The 18,068-nt window shown below is 34.9% G+C and overlaps 1 protein-coding gene across 1 annotated transcript in view; it reads right to left on the bottom strand.

Annotated features, from left to right (window-relative positions):
- LOC123868939 overlaps positions 1 to 18,068 on the bottom strand; it is a 110,703-nt gene that overhangs the window by 62,150 nt on the left and 30,485 nt on the right. Inside the window, exon 2 of the mRNA XM_045911636.1 lies at positions 472 to 480. Within this exon, the coding sequence (XP_045767592.1) occupies positions 472 to 480 (9 nt within the window). The remainder of the gene's footprint in view (positions 1 to 471; positions 481 to 18,068) is intronic.

Below are 18,068 nucleotides of genomic sequence, written 5' to 3' on the forward strand. Positions count from 1 at the left end.
TCAAAACGGATACTAAAGTAGGAAGCCCTATATAATCTGTCGTTTGATCTCGTCGCAACCCTGAATACTCAACAACTTCGAACCCTTTTTGCCTATTATTGGAAGCTTCATAAATATTACAGGTGCGAATGAAAGCCAATAAAAAAGTTTTTTAGATCTGCGTAGTAAAACAAGGAATTCTTTTAGCTTAGTCCAGTCCATCTGTCCGTGAATTTTAATAAAATCTGTCAAGCGCGAGTAGGATTTACACACGAAGGGTTCCGTGCTATCGTATTACTACATTCAAAACGTCCCACTCTTGGTAAAGTTCCGACGTAGGATACCTGCGAGGCCTGCTTCCCAGAACCTAGAATACCTCGACTCACTCTAGTCGTAAAATATCCTTTTTAATTTAACAACAGAGAATGTTTTCTCTTGAAAATGTTAGATTGAACTATGTATGCTTGCCAATTAATTTTCTCGTTTGCTCACCTGTTGTGCCTGAAACAAAACAAAACAAAATATTACTTACATCAAAGCTTTAAAGATAAACGTAAATAAATCTATTGGTGGAAACTAAAAAATTCACTACCTATAACAGTAGGTACCTACTTAGTTTCTTGATTTTCTGGGAGAGCAGAGGGAATTTGTTTAATATACATAATAGGTATGCAGCGAAAGTGATACAAAGTAGTATCTTATAGGTAAGAACTGAGGTTATTTAACCTGAACTCACGTTGCTAGGAGTTGAACTATGTTATTTAAGGAAACTGCAAAACTAATTTGAAGTTACAAAAGCATAGTAAGTAAAGGCAGCTTCATTATAATTAAGTAGGTATACTAGAAAGTAAAGTTCATAAATTAAAAACTTCATAATGATTTCCTTAGAACGCAGGTACCTATTGGCATAACGTAATTTTAATTGCAGTCTTAATTTTTAAAGAGAATTTCAATGCTTTCGAAGCCAACGAACTTTAATAAAGTTGAGCCAATCTAGCTGTTCGACGTAACAAAATTAACAGGGATTTATTCGTAGTACGCTCCAAACAAACGTAGTTTGGCTCTCATATCAATCAAACTCAATGAAATTTTGGAGGAACGTTCTAGAAACTAATATGTATGTCTCTGGTTTGCCAGGTTTCCATGGGTCTGCCCGCGAAATTCAAATTTAATTTGGTTTTTTTGGCCTTTGTAAATTAATACAACAAAGTAGGCATATGGCATTCTAATTCCGCCAATGGCAGTATCATCCTCACAGGATTACATAAAAATCTTTACTTGAAAGTGGTCAAAATAATGAGTTTGACATGAGTTGCTCACAAATTAGTCGATACTATAACTAATTTCTTATATCTATTACAACACGTGTGAATAAGCATCTTCTAGGTAAGGCCTCATCATCACTTTCCATCAGGTGTGAATGTGTCAAGCGCTTGCCTATATTTAAAAAAAAAACAGTTTCAAAGTAACACGGTGCCAAGAATTTACATACAAAGCTTTAAATCCGTGTAACTTTTAAACTAGTTATTTTTACGGAAACCTGGCAAGCCAGAGATATAGATATTAGTTTCTAGAACGTGTCTATGCAATAATTATAGTCCGTACAAAATAGCCTCTCACGCGCCATTGGCTCTATGGGTCAACTATCACGTCGAAAGTACGTTTCATAAAATCATACTTTCGACCACTTTCGACATGACATTTGACACATAAAATTAAAATGGCGCTAGAGAACTTATTTTTTACGCGTTATATATTGAGTTTGATTGGTTAACTTTATTTCATCATTATGATCAACCCGGGATCTATGATGAATTCGCGGGCTTCATCTAGGCTTTAATAAAATTTAAATATTTTACTTTATTACTCTTTATATAAACATAGTACCGCAGTATCTAGTGTACTCATAATTTTTACTATGCATATAATATTCCTCTAAGCTACTAGATATTATACAGATTAATAAAGGTGAACAAACTTTCTTTAAAACTTAATGAGATACGAACTTGGCGTACAAAGGCGGTCTTATTGCTGCAAGCAATCTCTACTCAGACAACCTTTTCAAGGCAAAAGTGGATTATTTTACTTTACTCGGGTTTTAAGCTTAACTACGTGATCAAAATGAAATAGGCTTAATGCTAGTTAGAATCATCGATTGCTAGTTAGTTATGGACCTCCCAAAGATATCATAGTCGGTTTGAATAGTCTCTTAGAGAAAACTTAAAACTCCTGATAAAATAGGTTTTGAGGAGTCCAGAAAGTGTTATTGATTAATGGTTAAGACAAAATACACTACTTCTGTTTGGACATTTCGAATCATTGCAGTAGGTAATAAATACTTTTGAATTTTGAACTTGAACTTGAACTTTAAAACAAGGTGTCTAAGGTCAATTTTCACCTTAACACTGAAGTGTTTCAACTCGAATACTATCATCATTACCGTTAGTGAGATGTAGAATCTCATGCTAAGTTAACTGTAGGTATATACGTGTCATATTAAAACTTTCGCCCACCCATTCGAGGAAACAGACGAGACTTCAAGTTGCAGGTATTGCTTTGTACTTTGTTTGTCTAATTACACCTTACAGAGTTAACCACTGCACCAATTACTTCGAGTGCTTACGTGTAACTCTAGTTCCCGGATGTCGCGTTAATTGCAAGCTTCACAGTGTGATACTCTAAGAGCTTGCGGCCATAAATCTGCAGCCAGGTGGGAGTGGGTGCGTGCAGCGGGCGTGATGCCATACTCTCCATGCCGCTCGGCACCCACTCTCAATTAGGACGCGTCTAGATGACGCGCGAGAACGAGATGATGCCCGCGACTTCGTCCGCGTGGATTCAGGTATTTTCTATATCCCATGGCAACTCTTTGCTTTTCCGTGATGAAAGTTACCTATGCCAATTTTAGAAACGCAAGCTACCTCTGTACCAAATTTCATATCGGTTAAGAGGATGGGCCTTTAAAAAGCCCGTGGAAACTTTTTATTTTCCGGGATAAAAAGTAGCCTGTGTCCATCCCCGGAACGTAAGCTAACTCTGTACCATATTTTATCATAATCCTAAGTCCTAAAACATATAAGTAGTTACTTAGTAATATGTTTTTCTAAATAACGATGATTATCTATATTTGAGTACAAAAATCAAAATGTGTTCAAGTGTAAGTAAGACTTTTCTACCATGATATTAGAACATCAATAGTTTCATGTCAATATTTTATTAAACGTAATATGAGTGATATAAAATAAAAAATATGAACACATTTGGGAATTTGTTCCCTTGCTCTTTGTCTATTAGAGCTCATTTAATATCGAGCTAATTCTTGGTAAATAAATGAGATTACAAGCCTCAGTTGGCGTTTAATTTCTTCTTCAAAGGATCTCAAAAGATAAAAATTTTCATACAAATACCTTTTAAATGTTGTAAGGTTGGTAATTCTTTCTTTGAACTTCAAGAATGTACCTACTTGCTCCGAGTGGGTGCCTAATTAGATATCTCAACTAAGTTAGTAGACCGAAACATAAATAGTAAGATTTCTAACAGCCTAAATATTTACCGTCATGTTCCTACAGGGTTATTACTTATTACAACTTTTTAATTTAATTTCGATAGGTAAATTAAGTCTGGCAAAAAAAAACAGGTTTGAGCATAAAAAAAGGAATTTTGTTATTTATTATCAGATGTTTAATAACCGGGACCAAAGGCTTAATGTGTTCTGCGAGGTATGCAGGAAACGAAAAGGCCAAATTCTGACCCATAAAGGCAGTCACTCATCCATTTTACCGACTTGAGTCAATCGCAATCGATTGATATGCGTTGTCACAACTATGCCAGCCAGTCCTTCTGACGTCATAAAGGGTTAAAATTAAATCCCTTTTTAGACCGGATTCCTCGGCGTGTCAACAGATTTACAAAGGAATTTAATATACACGCGTGGGGTGGATCGAAATACTTTAACAAGGAGTTTTTTAGGCTCTTTAGTGACTCAATTTCAATATTCCCAGAAGCTTCTTCCTCTATTATGTACGATTATGGCGAGTGGGAGCGTTTTTTGTTAACAGGGAGCAAATCTCCTTAAGGTGCCCGACGTCCTGGTAAAGACATCGGTTTATGTAGGATTTTTATCTACTAATCCCCTCTGTGGCCATCCTCTCTTAGTTAAAAAAATTATTCTACTTTGAAAATTGAATCACATTTTTTTTTTAATGATGTAACCACAAATTCACGGTTTTCAGATTTATTCCTTTACTTGTGCTATAAGACCTACCTTCCTGGCAAATTTCATAGTTCTAGGTCAACGGGAAGTACCCTATAGGTTTTCTTGACAGACACGACGGACAGATGGACGGACAGACAGACAGACAGACAGGCAGTAAAGTGATCCTGGCTGGTGAAACAAAGTGGTTCCGTTTTTCCTTTTGAGGTACGGAACTCTAAAAAGATCTATCACCCTATATAAAATAGTGTAAGTACCTAAGTAGGTACTCGTACATTTTGCTCAAATCCGAGTGGATGAAATAAAACGCATTTCCCCGCAATCAGAGTGGTTGACTTCAGTGATTTAATCAATTCGCATCGCGCTCGATACTTCCCAGCCCGATTGATTGCTTCACGCTTCCTTCCCTCACATAGGTTAGAGAGGTCATATACGGACCGCTTGAGCTGCTAATTTTATTGAACAACCGTCGAGTTTCTTGCTGGTTCTTTACTTCTCGGTAGGAACGGCATTCCGAACCACTGGTAAATAATTTTGACGATTCAAAAGCACTTGTAAAAGTCTACTTGAATAAAAATATATTCTATTCTATTCTAGATAACGTAAGTATACATCATTATCAACCGACAGACTTCTGGACATAGGTCTCTTGTAGAACCACACGCTATGGTCTTACGCCAGCTCAGTAGCTCTGTGCAACTCGTTTGATATCGTCTGCCCACCTAGTGGGAGGTCTTGCAACACTGCACTTTTCGGTGCAAGGTCACAATTCTAGCATCTTGGGACCCTAATGTTTATCATGTTTTCGAAATAAGTATGTACCCATTGCCACTTCAGCTTTGCAACCCGTTTACCTATGTCGCATCTTCTATGGATCTCCTTATTTCTGATTTTATCACGTAGAGAAACTTCATGCATAGCTCTCTCCATCGCTCTGAGCTTTCTTATGAGACCCATAGTTAGTTAGCCTAAGAATACACAAAAATAACTTTTCATAATACTAATGCCATCTTCTAGACTTTAATAAAACGCGAAAAATAAACAAGCTAGTCCAAAGTGTACCGAGTCAATTTAAAGTCTCCCGGAGGGGTTACTCGGATAAAGAATGTGCCGAAGGGAAATTGCCTTGTACACGCTATGGAATAGATTTAATCAGCTGAGCCAAGGGACTTAATCTTCGTTTTATTAAATCCTGCACGCTCCGACGCGATCCCACTCACAAGTGCCCTTCGTGCGGCCAAGGACTTGTCGGAAATAAGGAGCCAACTGCTCTGTACTATAAAAAAATTAGGTATTACATGTTATAATATAGAAGTGGACGCTACTTTGTGGAAGTCCATGATATACAAGGAACAAAAAGCTTTTAGGATGCAAAAACTCCAAATCCCTCTCAATTTTTCAAAAGTTCAAATAATTTACTTTCTTTTTCAAATGTATGTATTTGTATTATTGCGATATTTATACATTATATTTATATACTTATTTTATAGTGAACTCGGCATCCCCACATTAACTTTTACAGTTAACATAGGATAACTGTCTGTGTTTATAATTAATATTAGTGATTAAATGTTATGATTTATGAACAATGAAGAAAAAGTACAATAAAATGTGTATTATATTATCTATGTAATATGCATACATATAGTTATGTTCTTTTAAGTTTACTCTCGTTAAATAAATCCTTTCTTGTCCGTAAAGATCGGTTTGCATCCTTCTGTATAGGTATACAAAAGTCTTCTGTATCTTATATTATTCTCCTGTATGTATAGGTATGTGTACAATAAAGATGTTTAAACAAAACAAATGAATGAATATTATTAAGATGTAATGACAATAAAACGAGATTGCTTTTAAAAATCCTGGTGATAAGATTACGTGGAACCATTAGACCACCTCGGCGAAATAAATAATAAATAACGTCTTTGTATTTCGTAGGCCTCGCTTATCCCTGCCTTATCCCTACAGAGGTCGGGATAAGTCTCAGAAGTCAAAAGTGACAGCCTACAAAGCTGTTAGATTAGCCACAGAATAATTTTGGGACTAAGTTATTTCTCGTAGCAGTTGCTACGTAGCTACCATGGTAATTTTGAAATTATTTATGACTACTAGGCCGCGCTCACTTTTCATGAGTTTTCGTTCGAAAACTTCTGTGCGGCCGCTTACATTAATGAATATATTAGAAAGGTGAAAAATTGTATGTATATGAGTATGTCTGTGTATGTATGTCTGTGTGTGTGTGTGTGTGTGTGTATGGTTTAGCTTTTTCTGTCTGTCTGTCCGTCAGTCCGACTGCCATGTCTGTCAAGAAAACCTATAGAGTCCTTCTCGTTAACCTATAATCATGAAATTTGGCAGGTAGGTAGCACAAGTAAAGAAAAAATCCGAAAACCGTGAATTTGTAGTTACATCACAAAAATATTAAAATGTGTTGTTGAACAAATAATAATTAGTATTTTCAATTTTCAAAGTAAGAAAACTATACCAAGTGGGGTATCATAATGACAGAGCTTTGCCTGTACATTCTAAAATAATATTTTTTTATAATAGTTATTAGTTTATAATTTACCGTGCAAAATATCGGAAAAAAATACCCGAGTTCCTTTTTTAGAGGAGGAAAATTATAACATAGAGAGAAGGAAACCAGAATTTGGAATGCTCTTCCTACTGAGAATTCCAAGAAAATTCCAGAGGAAAATTTAATAAAACCTACATTGTATTTATACGTATCAATCATGTATCAATTGTACCCCTTGAGCTCAGCTACTTTGAACTCGCACAATCGAAATACAATCCTTTGAGAGTATAAGGTTCACAAAGACCTCTTTATACGTGATTCCAGTAGGTACTTTTCCATTCCCATTGATCTTCGGGAATTCTTTCCATTCTTTGCAAGCTTTTTGTATGTATAAATATAGATCTCAGTTGTGTAAAGGTACCATTATGTTATTTTTCCAAAACACTTTGTAGATGTTAAATAAACTTGGTGTTGTTATCTTTATATCGGGAGACTGAGATTGGTTTACTTTTCTGTTCGAATATAATTTGATTGGTTGAATATTATAATATTTTGGTTTGCTTCGTATATGAAAGCCTGCGCTACTTTTTAGACTCCCTATAAAGCCTAAGACGTACAGGTGCCTTGTAGCTAAAACAGATGAATTATTGGCTAAAGTGTCTAAGCTTTTAGTCTTTACCCCTTTTTTGTCAAGTTCCCTAGAGCAGTAGCGAGAACTGTAGTTTTATTTGACAGTAGAGTCGGAATTTATAATTTCTAAAGTATTTATGGTCTGGTTTGGCTTTAGCCGTCGCATGCCTATTACAATTAGTAAATTAAAACCTATAGAAGGGTTATTTCAAACACTAATCGTCTGTCAAAATTAGTTTAACACTGGACATAAAGTTGTAAGCAGAAACAAGTTGCAGCCCGCAAAATTTATGTACGGAATATCCTATCTACATAATATAACGTTGTTAACTTGCTTGCTTTTGTGTGATAACTACACTAGCCACACCTTTTTAATCATAATGAATAGGGTACACACTACACAGTCATTTTGTCCAAATCCCGGCATAATTAATCCGAGTTAAATTATTCACACGCATATTATTTAGTTGATTTGCTTTCGTCCCAGCTTGGGAGCGAGATTTGAATTGAAAATGCAAATTTGTCGTTGTTTTATGCGTGTAGCTTATTACATTTCACGGCTTTTATCTGGATATTGGAGAAAAGTATAGTCTGTTTTCCTTAGTTTGCAATCGTAGAAACTTTCTCGAAGAAACACGTAAGCGATGTAATTTGCCCGGCGCTTTAGACATTAATGTTTGTCTTGAAGTTATTTTTAAAATTCAGATACAAGTTAGCCCTTGACAAGAATCTCATCTGGTGGTAAGTGATGATGCAGTCTAAGATGAAAGCGGGCTAACAATCATGGAAGGGGTAAGTATAGCAATTTTTTTATTAAACCCACACCCCTTTGGTTTCTTCACGGAATCGTATCGCTTGGCGGCACGGCTTTGCCGGTGGTAATTAGCCACGGCCGAAGCCTCCCACCACACTAGACCAGAAAAGTAAAATTCCCAGCCTCTGCCGGGAATCAAACCCGGGACCTCCCACTAATAAGACAGCGCTTACCACTGCGCCAGGGAGGTCGTCAGATGATAGCAAGTAAGGGTCTAGCCACTGATAAGTTAACTAAGTTGGGAAGCTATTAAATTATCCACGTAATTAATACCCTCAAGTGTCGTCAAACCAAACCCTTCGGCTGTCCTTTGATGTTGGATCTGAATAATAATTAAACTTTCCTTCCAAGCCTTGGTTAAACAAAACGCGTTACGGCGGCGCGTGGCTTTTAGAAATTTTCACACAAGAAAGTGTAGAAATGCGTACACAGTTCGCGCATAGAAGTTGCACACTTCACTCTGTCTTGTCTTTCATGAACTGAGTCTACGGTTGCCCGACAGAATGGTGCAGAATAGAATAAATTACTATTCAAGTAAAAAGTGCTTTTTATCGGCAGAGTAATTTAGCACTGGTTTGGAATGTCGTTTCTACCGAGAAGAACCAAAAAACTAGGCGGTTCAAATGTTCAATTTAGAGCATGAATAGAGCATGTAAGGGATTAAATTCGCCAACCGCACTTTTTTTTGTTTACATTTATTAAACTTATAGAATAAAACTAACAATTCGTACAGCGCGGTGAGTGCAAGTTGAATGCTCAAAGTGTGGTCATCCTATACTCCTCGTACGTTATTCGAATTTACTTGGTTCGTTCGTGCGTGGATATGCACAGTTACCAGTTTATTGTATTTAAATTAAAAGTAAATTAAAAATTATTAATGCAGAAGAAAGAAAGAAAAGAAAGAAAATTAACTTATTCATCTTGCGTTTGATTAATTATTTATGTAGTTAAATTCAGTTAGTATTTCATGATCACGACCATCAAAGATAATATTTTACATATCGATAAGGTGATGATAATAGTTTTGGGTAAGGTCTGACGAAATCACAAACACAATCTTTATGATAAATTATTATACTTTTATTTCATATTTAAATTTATTAACTTTTACATTTGTGTCAAATAAATGTTGTTCCTCTTACGTTAGTATATTTCCGAATGTCGTCGTTTTAAAACCACTCTTACAGGTAACCTCTCCACGTTTATTAGCCACTCCCCTTTTTATCTTATCGTTATCGGCCAATCCAAATTGTACAATGAATAAACTTAGTGACTAATATACAAATCATCAAGCTCGTTTAACAAATCATCTAAGTAATAAAGATGTTTTCATCTTATATATTGATTACAAATATTATCCTTTATTATGCTACAATTCATCAACTAAAAACTATAAGAATTTTATATACAGTACGTTTATCGATCAGATGTTGAACAACTTCAGCCAATCAATGACGCCTTCTAATATGATGTTATGATTTGTTATGATTTGAGTGGCGCCAACTATCTAATCAGTAACTTCTATACGTTTATAGATAATTAAGATGGGCCAAGCTTACAGCTCGGCCATCCTGTTTTAAGCGAGTCTCATCGCTTTTAAAAAAAAAAATTAAAACTTAAGTAACATGTAAACTTCACAACCAAAATGACAAAGACTTAGTTCAACAAAACAAAAAAAAATTAAGATAGTAATTAATTAAATTAATATTCTTGCTAACCTTAACTAGAAGGAATATACAGTTTTATTGATACATTGGTATTGATTATGATTGCAACTTAATTTTAGAGCACTCGCAGCAACCCTTTCCATCCGATATAATTAGAAAATAGCAGATAAACTCAATTCAATTCCAAACTATTTACCCTCGCAACTTTACCTGCCAGTCTACAGTAGCACTCAAATTTAGCCTTTAATCTAAAATTCATTTTTCTGTTCTCTTCCGCTAATATTAAAATAAAAAGATGCAGACACTCTAAATTTATAAATAATTTTTCAAAAATCATAAAGATATCAAAAATTGCGAGACCAGTAGCAACTAAAGGAGGCCTCCATTTAATCAAAGAAGGTAGGTACATGCATAAAGTCCGAAGTATCAATTATAACTCACAAGCCAATATTTTACAGGAACACTCAATAGAGATTTGGGGATGAGCATGTAAAACTAATTACTAAAAACTACTTTAAAGGGTTTCAAGTATCTCAAAATAAATTGTTAAAAGTTCTGTTCCAACTAGACTCTCCTTCCCACAAAGAATTATATAAGAAAACTGATGAACTATATTATATAAGTCAATTATACAAATTCAAAATATGTCTATTTGTTAGGAAAATACTATTAAAGTCCGTACATACACGCATCACTTTAAAGCTAAATCTCATAAATATGGTACACAAAACGAACATACCTATTATGCTACAATTACATAAAGCTAGGACTAATTATGGTATGTAAACTACCTAGCTCTACTACATAATGTACTTGCCGAAACTCATACTGGAGGAAAAATCTTTTACAAAGTTTAAAGTTTAATCAAACAGTGTCAAACACCATAGATATCTTAGCTAGATGTAGGTATAGTTTGTTAACGAATATAACGTGTTTTGACTTTTTATATTATTGTATAGTCACCATACCTTTAAAGATTATGTTTTCTTCTATATTTATATTTAGAATCGGGAGCGATTCTTAATATGAATATGTGTAAGTGAACTTCTTGTCCTTTTGATAAAATAAACTCTCTAAACTTTAAGTTAATCGCCGCCAGTTCTCGATTTAAATCACAAAACATTTTCATACACTTTCAACGCAATAGTTTTACGCACATATTTTCTTCTTCCCTTCTTATTGGAAAATCGCGGATTCCGAGCCTTGGCGCGTCTCTCTTCTACCGGGATACATATATGATTGTCCTTATTTCCCTCCAGATCCAAATTTTTAATAACCCTTATCCTAGGGTCTTTTCCCTCCAGATCCAAATTTTTAATGACCCTTATCCTAGGGTCCACCTCCTTCCTCCTATAGGACTTTTTGTCCATAGCCCGTAACCTCGGGGCTTTTCCATCCTTTCCTTCCTTGGGACTTTGTGTCCCTGACCCATACCTAGTTTTGGGTCTTCCTTTCCCTCATTTGTTCATTTCCAACATCCTTGGATCCTGCAAACATAAAACACTTTGAGTAGACCGTTCATTTAATTTTGTTTCATAAGCATCCATCATAATACAATCCGACCTAAGAGAAGTAATTTTACTTGGTAACCTAGAAAACCTATTATCATTATTATAATTTAGTTTTCTCCAGTTCCGTACCCCTCGAAGGGTGCCTACGAGACCCTATTTTCTAAACCTCTGCTCTCCGTCCGTCTGTCCGTCTGCACGTGCGTCACGGCCCGAACCGCGAACGGCGTATCGTGAACCGTGATAGATAGAGAGTTGAAAGGAACGTGATTACGGATGTATGAAAATCCTATGCCTGGTTGCTTCCAATTCAAACTTTTTCTTTTAATGCAGATTACGCTTCCCATATTTCTTACAATTACCTATTGTTTTTTTTTTCTAGCAAAATCCACATTCTGAAGTACTAATGGACAATGTTAAACAAACGCCAGGGTACAGTAGTTGCGTCACTTGTGCCTCTTAACCATATAATATCTACATGCAAAAAGAATATTTATAATTTCACATGATACTTATATATTTTATTTTAGCCATAATATGCACCATATGGCGTACTTTGTCGTTTCGAGTAACATAAGCAGAACTACCACATTCGACCCTGGGAACGACACAGTCGCGACTCGCCGCCGAATGATACCTATTAGTTTATCATTAATTCCTTTTCATAGAGAAAAGCGATATCAACATAATAGCAGGAAAAAAATGAAATAAATATTCCGTTCGATACATCTCTATTCTCTACGACATCAAAATCTCTATCACAAGCTGATCGATCATAAAGATTAGAAGAAAGTAGGTACCTTATACATTATTTTATATGTTAACCGTAATGACCCGCATCTGTTCGATTTCCCTTTATTCGTTTCGTAAAAGATTCATCCTCGTACGTCCATCATCATCATCATCGTCATCTACATCGTCATCATCATAAGGTCACTGTTGAACATAAACCTTCCCTAGTAAGCACCACACGTACTGTCCTCAGCCTTCCTCATTCAACCCCTGGTTCCTATTGATACAAACCACTAAACCCCCCCCATCAAATGTGTACCTATCTACATCCATCCATCATACCCAAATGCCGTGCTGGTTGATGTGATGAGCGACAAAGTGTTAACCTCTTCAATACGTCATGGAACTGTAGGAATAGCCATGGAAGACCTCCAAACCGAACGTTGATATTTTGTGTAAGTGGTCCCACGAGTCAAAAAAAATATTCTTGTCCATAAAGGAACAAGCCACGATATAGATTCTTCTATCGGAACTTAAATATTCCAATCACTGCATGTATTCCAACTAATCAGTTTGCTACTGTATATTTGAAGTTGATAATAAATAAAAATGTTAGCTTAATTAAATTCCTATGATAATTCGATTTTTGGTGCATCAACCAGCTTCACCTATTATGTAAAATTAAATATATATATATTTTTTTTTTAAATTACCGGCTGTACATTTTAAACTAACCTAAGCAAAATATACTTTCTTACTAATAACTTAATCTTAAAAATTTTCAAGAGGATCCTTCCGCCTCAAATTAACTCAATGATAAAAATGAACAGGAAACTTTAAATGTTGTAAAATCCAGCCAATGCTTCGTACCTTGCCTTATTAATCCAATAGGTACTTCTTTGGATTTTGTCAAAACAAAATACTTTTACTTGTTGAGTGTATAATAAATAAATAATGTAATAAATCAATTAACTGTTAAAGCTAATAACTTTTACAGAAAGCGAACCTCATGATATCTCTTATGAGTTTTAAGCGTAAAATTACCACGCCGAAAACAAAACATGAGCTGACAGTATTCTTATTTGATATACGTAATCCAGTAATACTATATCTATCTACATAATTCGTAAATATGTATGTATAGTTTGTAAGTTACTATTTCACTTTATGCTGTTTCAATGCTTTAAGTTATTATTTTTATCTTTGTCTCATTTTTTTAGTTTAGCCTCATTCTATTTTTAAACTTACTATTTCGCTATAATATTTACAAGTAACCTCATCGAAGACTACACGGTCTTCTGATAACCCAACAAGCATTTATCCAACAGCTATCGCTTTCACCCGAACGGAGGTTCCCTGAAATATACTGAGATAACAATACCTAGTCGACACATGGATGTACAAGAGCGGCAACAAGCTATGACCTCCTCTAGTCATAACTATATCTTTATGATTGTAACATTTCAAACAGTGAAAGTATGTATAAACGATTTCGTCCATAGGACATGCGCTCTAAAGAATGTTAATATAATTATCAGCAACTAAAAGCTTGAAGAAACTAATAGGTACAACTTGTCTTTGAAGTATGAAAATATGCACATTTATCAAGTATACCAGTCCATCAAACATTAAAGTACGCATTTATAAAATGATAACTCACTTATTAATCAAGATAACTACCTGTTTATCAAACCTACCCTACCAAATATAAATAACTACTCACCAAATGTAATACTTTATAACTTAAGTAAAAATATGAAACAAATGTGCATCAACCACATACATACACTCTTCAAATTCATCCATTTATCAAAATGTTATATAATATAACCATTCACCAAATCCATTATATACTTAGTTCATTTAATAGTTTAGTCAAACTTTACTCCACTTGCCACGATTGCAAATTTTCCAAAATAATCAGCCGCAAACATCGCAGCTCATCTCACTTGATAATGCATCCCTCCCTCAGAAAAACAGGCATTAGGAATGTCTTTCCAAGACGCGCGAGAGACAGCCACCGTGGCTTTTCGCGAGATTTAATCCAAATTGAACTAATGCCTAAATAAATGATTTAATTAGAGGGCGATTGCTTTTGCAACCTCTAACCGTCCAATCAAACACCGAAAGTATTCAATAATCCGAGACGTAAATAAAAACCCGTCAGAACACCGTATTTATAAAAACAGAGACAAGAAAAAGATTCCTCCTCGCAATAGATCGCGTGACATCCAACAAGTGAATTATCGACTTTATTACACAACTTATCCTCAACATGTTTTACATCATTTCCTACAATTGAAATCTTTCTATTTTAAATACCCTAACTACAACTTCATAATCCAACCAAAAATCAAACTAGATTTATCCCTCGGTCCCACATCTTTAATGCTTTTTTTTTTCTGTTTGGGTAACTAAAACAAAAAAATATATATACTCATGTTATAAAACGTTGTCAAAGCTTTCCTGAACGCGCTAAATAAGCAAAAACATAAAATCAGGCGAAATGCCAGACCAGCCGAAAACCCTTCAATGCTTAATCATCCTAAAAAAAAAATTATGATCAATATTCATATTATTATCATGAGATACTACCGGCGCTCCTAAGCGAAATTTATAAGGCACCGCATTTCGATTTTATCAAATAGACTGATCAATTTCGAGAGCACAACAAACGTGGTTTCCTGAGAGTTTTGTTAACTAAATGCATATCGAAACTGAACTATCGCGAAGCGAGTCAAGCGAGCGTGAATTTTTTTTAAAATGTATTTCTGGGATAATGTCATGCCACAAACGCGAGCGTAGTGCAAAGATATTTGCCTAAAATTTCTTGCGTACAACAAAGAAAATAGTATTTTGGTAGTAGGTACTTATTATCGCGCCCTGCCCTAAGGGCAGTACTGTAGGTATATTACCATTAAAAAAAACTTACTCTAATTTTAATAGAACATTTGCCAGGAATTTAACCCGCCAAGCGATGTTATTCCAATAAAAACAAAATCATATTGCATTTAAATGCGGCAGTACACAGTTAATTGCGTGAATACAGGTAAAAAAAAACCCCGCTGCCCATATACTATACCTACCTACTACTCGTAGTACTCAAATTATTGTGCCAGTATTAAAAGTAAATTAGCTGTTATCTAGCGTGGTAGACTACGGCCTAAACCCTTCTCATTCTGTGAGGAGACACTTGTTGCTCAGTAGTGGGCCGGCCATGGGTTGTTCATGGTGAGCTGTTATCAGCAAAGTTATGTTTGAAACTCAAACATTACGCGTTTCAAGTGGTAAAAATAGATAAATGAAAACATTTCTCCTCACTTTTGTAAAAAAAACACTTATTTATGCACCCCGTATTTAAAACTATCTGACTACCTACCTACCATAATTTTAAATTTAGTTAAAGAATAACCAGATAAGATAAACCTACTTTTACACCCATTTTAGGATTTATATTTCTCAAAATGCTCAATTTATTAACCCTGGTCACTATTACTTTATTACAACGGATCACCTTCATTTTTATCAATTAACATTTTATATCCCCAATCACTCAGTAACCATTACAAGTAGAGGCGGATTATTTCACTGGCAGGCGTAAAACGAAAAGCTATTTCATGTAACTTTTTCTACCTTATCCCAAAGCGGTTTACAAAAAATAATAATTTCACAAAACAACATTCAAGATGCCCAATGAGTGCTGTGTGATAATATCGCGTCACTGTGTGCTAGAAAAAGGAAAACATCTATCTATACAATGAATGCAGCAAACGATTGAACCTAAATCCAGAAATTCACCTTCCGTAAAACAAAACCACTAGGTATGTGAAAATAAATCCCTATCGTAACTCTTAACCAAACTAATTCGGCACACGATTACAAGTGTGAAGATTGAAATACCACGTTCCGTGAGATATTCACCTGTGAAATCATTTAATGAGAAATAAAACCCCGGCAGGACATAGTAGATACATCCTGAAAACTATTTAAAAGTAACAATAACGCCCATCATTAAGTAAACCACACTTTTTATATTGTTTAACACTATGTTCACTATCTATTCCATTGTACCCAAGATACAGGATAACCTAGTGCGGGTACCACCAGAAACAGGAAAATTGTACAAGACTGTATTTTGTAAATAAACATTTTTCATTTTTCATTGTAAAATAAGCCTTCTAAATACCTCAATGTTATTTAAACCACAATTTGAAGGTCGATCGCATTTGTATAACCAATATACAAGATGAATTATAAACATGTGGGTAATTCTAGGTATCATAACGTTATATAATTTCCATTCCAACTCGGAGCAAAGCTTTTTAACAAAATGATAACTAAATGTAGAACAAACAAAACGAAAACCCACACAAATAAAAATAAAAAAAAAATTACCATTAATAGCTATCAATAAAAATAAAATCATGGAAAGATCCTACCCGTTTATCCAGAAATCCTTTGATGCCATGACTAGGTACTTTGATATATTGAGGCCCAAATATTGGCCTTGTGCTCCAAAATGTCTGTGGTCTACTAGACCTCCACTTCTTTCTCGTTCCTCTGTATATTTCCACTTGTTTCTCTGAGTCGTGAGCGTGACAAGAAAATATTATATTTTCTTGATGTCCCTCTTCTGACCTTTTGGGTAAGGTCTGACGAAATCACAAACACAATCTTTATGATAAATTATTATACTTTTATTTCATATTTAAATTTATTAACTTTTACATTTGTGTCAAATAAATGTTGTTCCTCTTACGTTAGTATATTTCCGAATGTCGTCGTTTTAAAACCACTCTTACAGGTAACCTCTCCACGTTTATTAGCCACTCCCCTTTTTATCTTATCGTTATCGGCCAATCCAAATTGTACAATGAATAAACTTAGTGACTAATATACAAATCATCAAGCTCGTTTAACAAATCATCTAAGTAATAAAGATGTTTTCATCTTATATATTGATTACAAATATTATCCTTTATTATGCTACAATTCATCAACTAAAAACTATAAGAATTTTATATACAGTACGTTTATCGATCAGATGTTGAACAACTTCAGCCAATCAATGACGCCTTCTAATATGATGTTATGATTTGTTATGATTTGAGTGGCGCCAACTATCTAATCAGTAACTTCTATACGTTTATAGATAATTAAGATGGGCCAAGCTTACAATAGTAAGTTATTTATGTTAACTAAACATTTCATCGTAAACATGTTCAGTTTGACGTCCTGACTCCTGCCGTACTGCTGCCATCGCGCTTTGTCTGGCCAGGCCCTATACTCGGCCATACTCCGTCCTAAATAGACCCTTCAGATTTTATATGTGTAAATATGCCAGAACTAAATCAATTTAATCTAATACTCAGTTTAATTTAATCACACTAATATTATAAAGGTGAAAGTTTGTATGTGTGTGTCTGTGTGTGTGTGTGTGTGTGTGTGTGTGTGTATGTTTGTTACTCCTTCACGCAAAAACTACTGGACGGATTTGGCTGAAATTTGGAATGGAGATAGATAATATCCAGGATTAGCAAATAGGCTACTTTTTATCCCGGAAAATCAAAGAGTTCCCACGGGATTTCAAAAAACCTAAATCCACGCAGACGAAGTTGCGGGCATCATCTAGTAATCTATATAGTTTGCTAAAAACTTACTCGCACAATTAATGGGTGATGTGGCTTTTATTTAACGACGTAAATCCCAAAAATTTGCGATTTCGTTGAATAAAATAGTCTAAACTCTAAAACATCGCAATCCGGTGTAACACGCGCTTAGTATGCAAGCTTCTGTGAAATACTGGCATGTGACGTCACAATGATTTCACGTGCTTTTTAGTTTAATCGGTAATTTAAAATAGTTACTACACTTAAAACTAACAAAGGACGAGGATTTTACGTATTTCGGAAGACCCGCTATGTAATAATCACTGAGAAATAATTTCTTTTTGACATACCTAGTGAAGTTACCGTATTCGCGTAACTAGAATTATAGCTGTTGCTGT

The sequence above is a fragment of the Maniola jurtina genome, chromosome 10 (genome assembly GCF_905333055.1).
Source record: "Maniola jurtina chromosome 10, ilManJurt1.1, whole genome shotgun sequence".
Taxonomy (NCBI): domain Eukaryota; kingdom Metazoa; phylum Arthropoda; class Insecta; order Lepidoptera; family Nymphalidae; genus Maniola; species Maniola jurtina.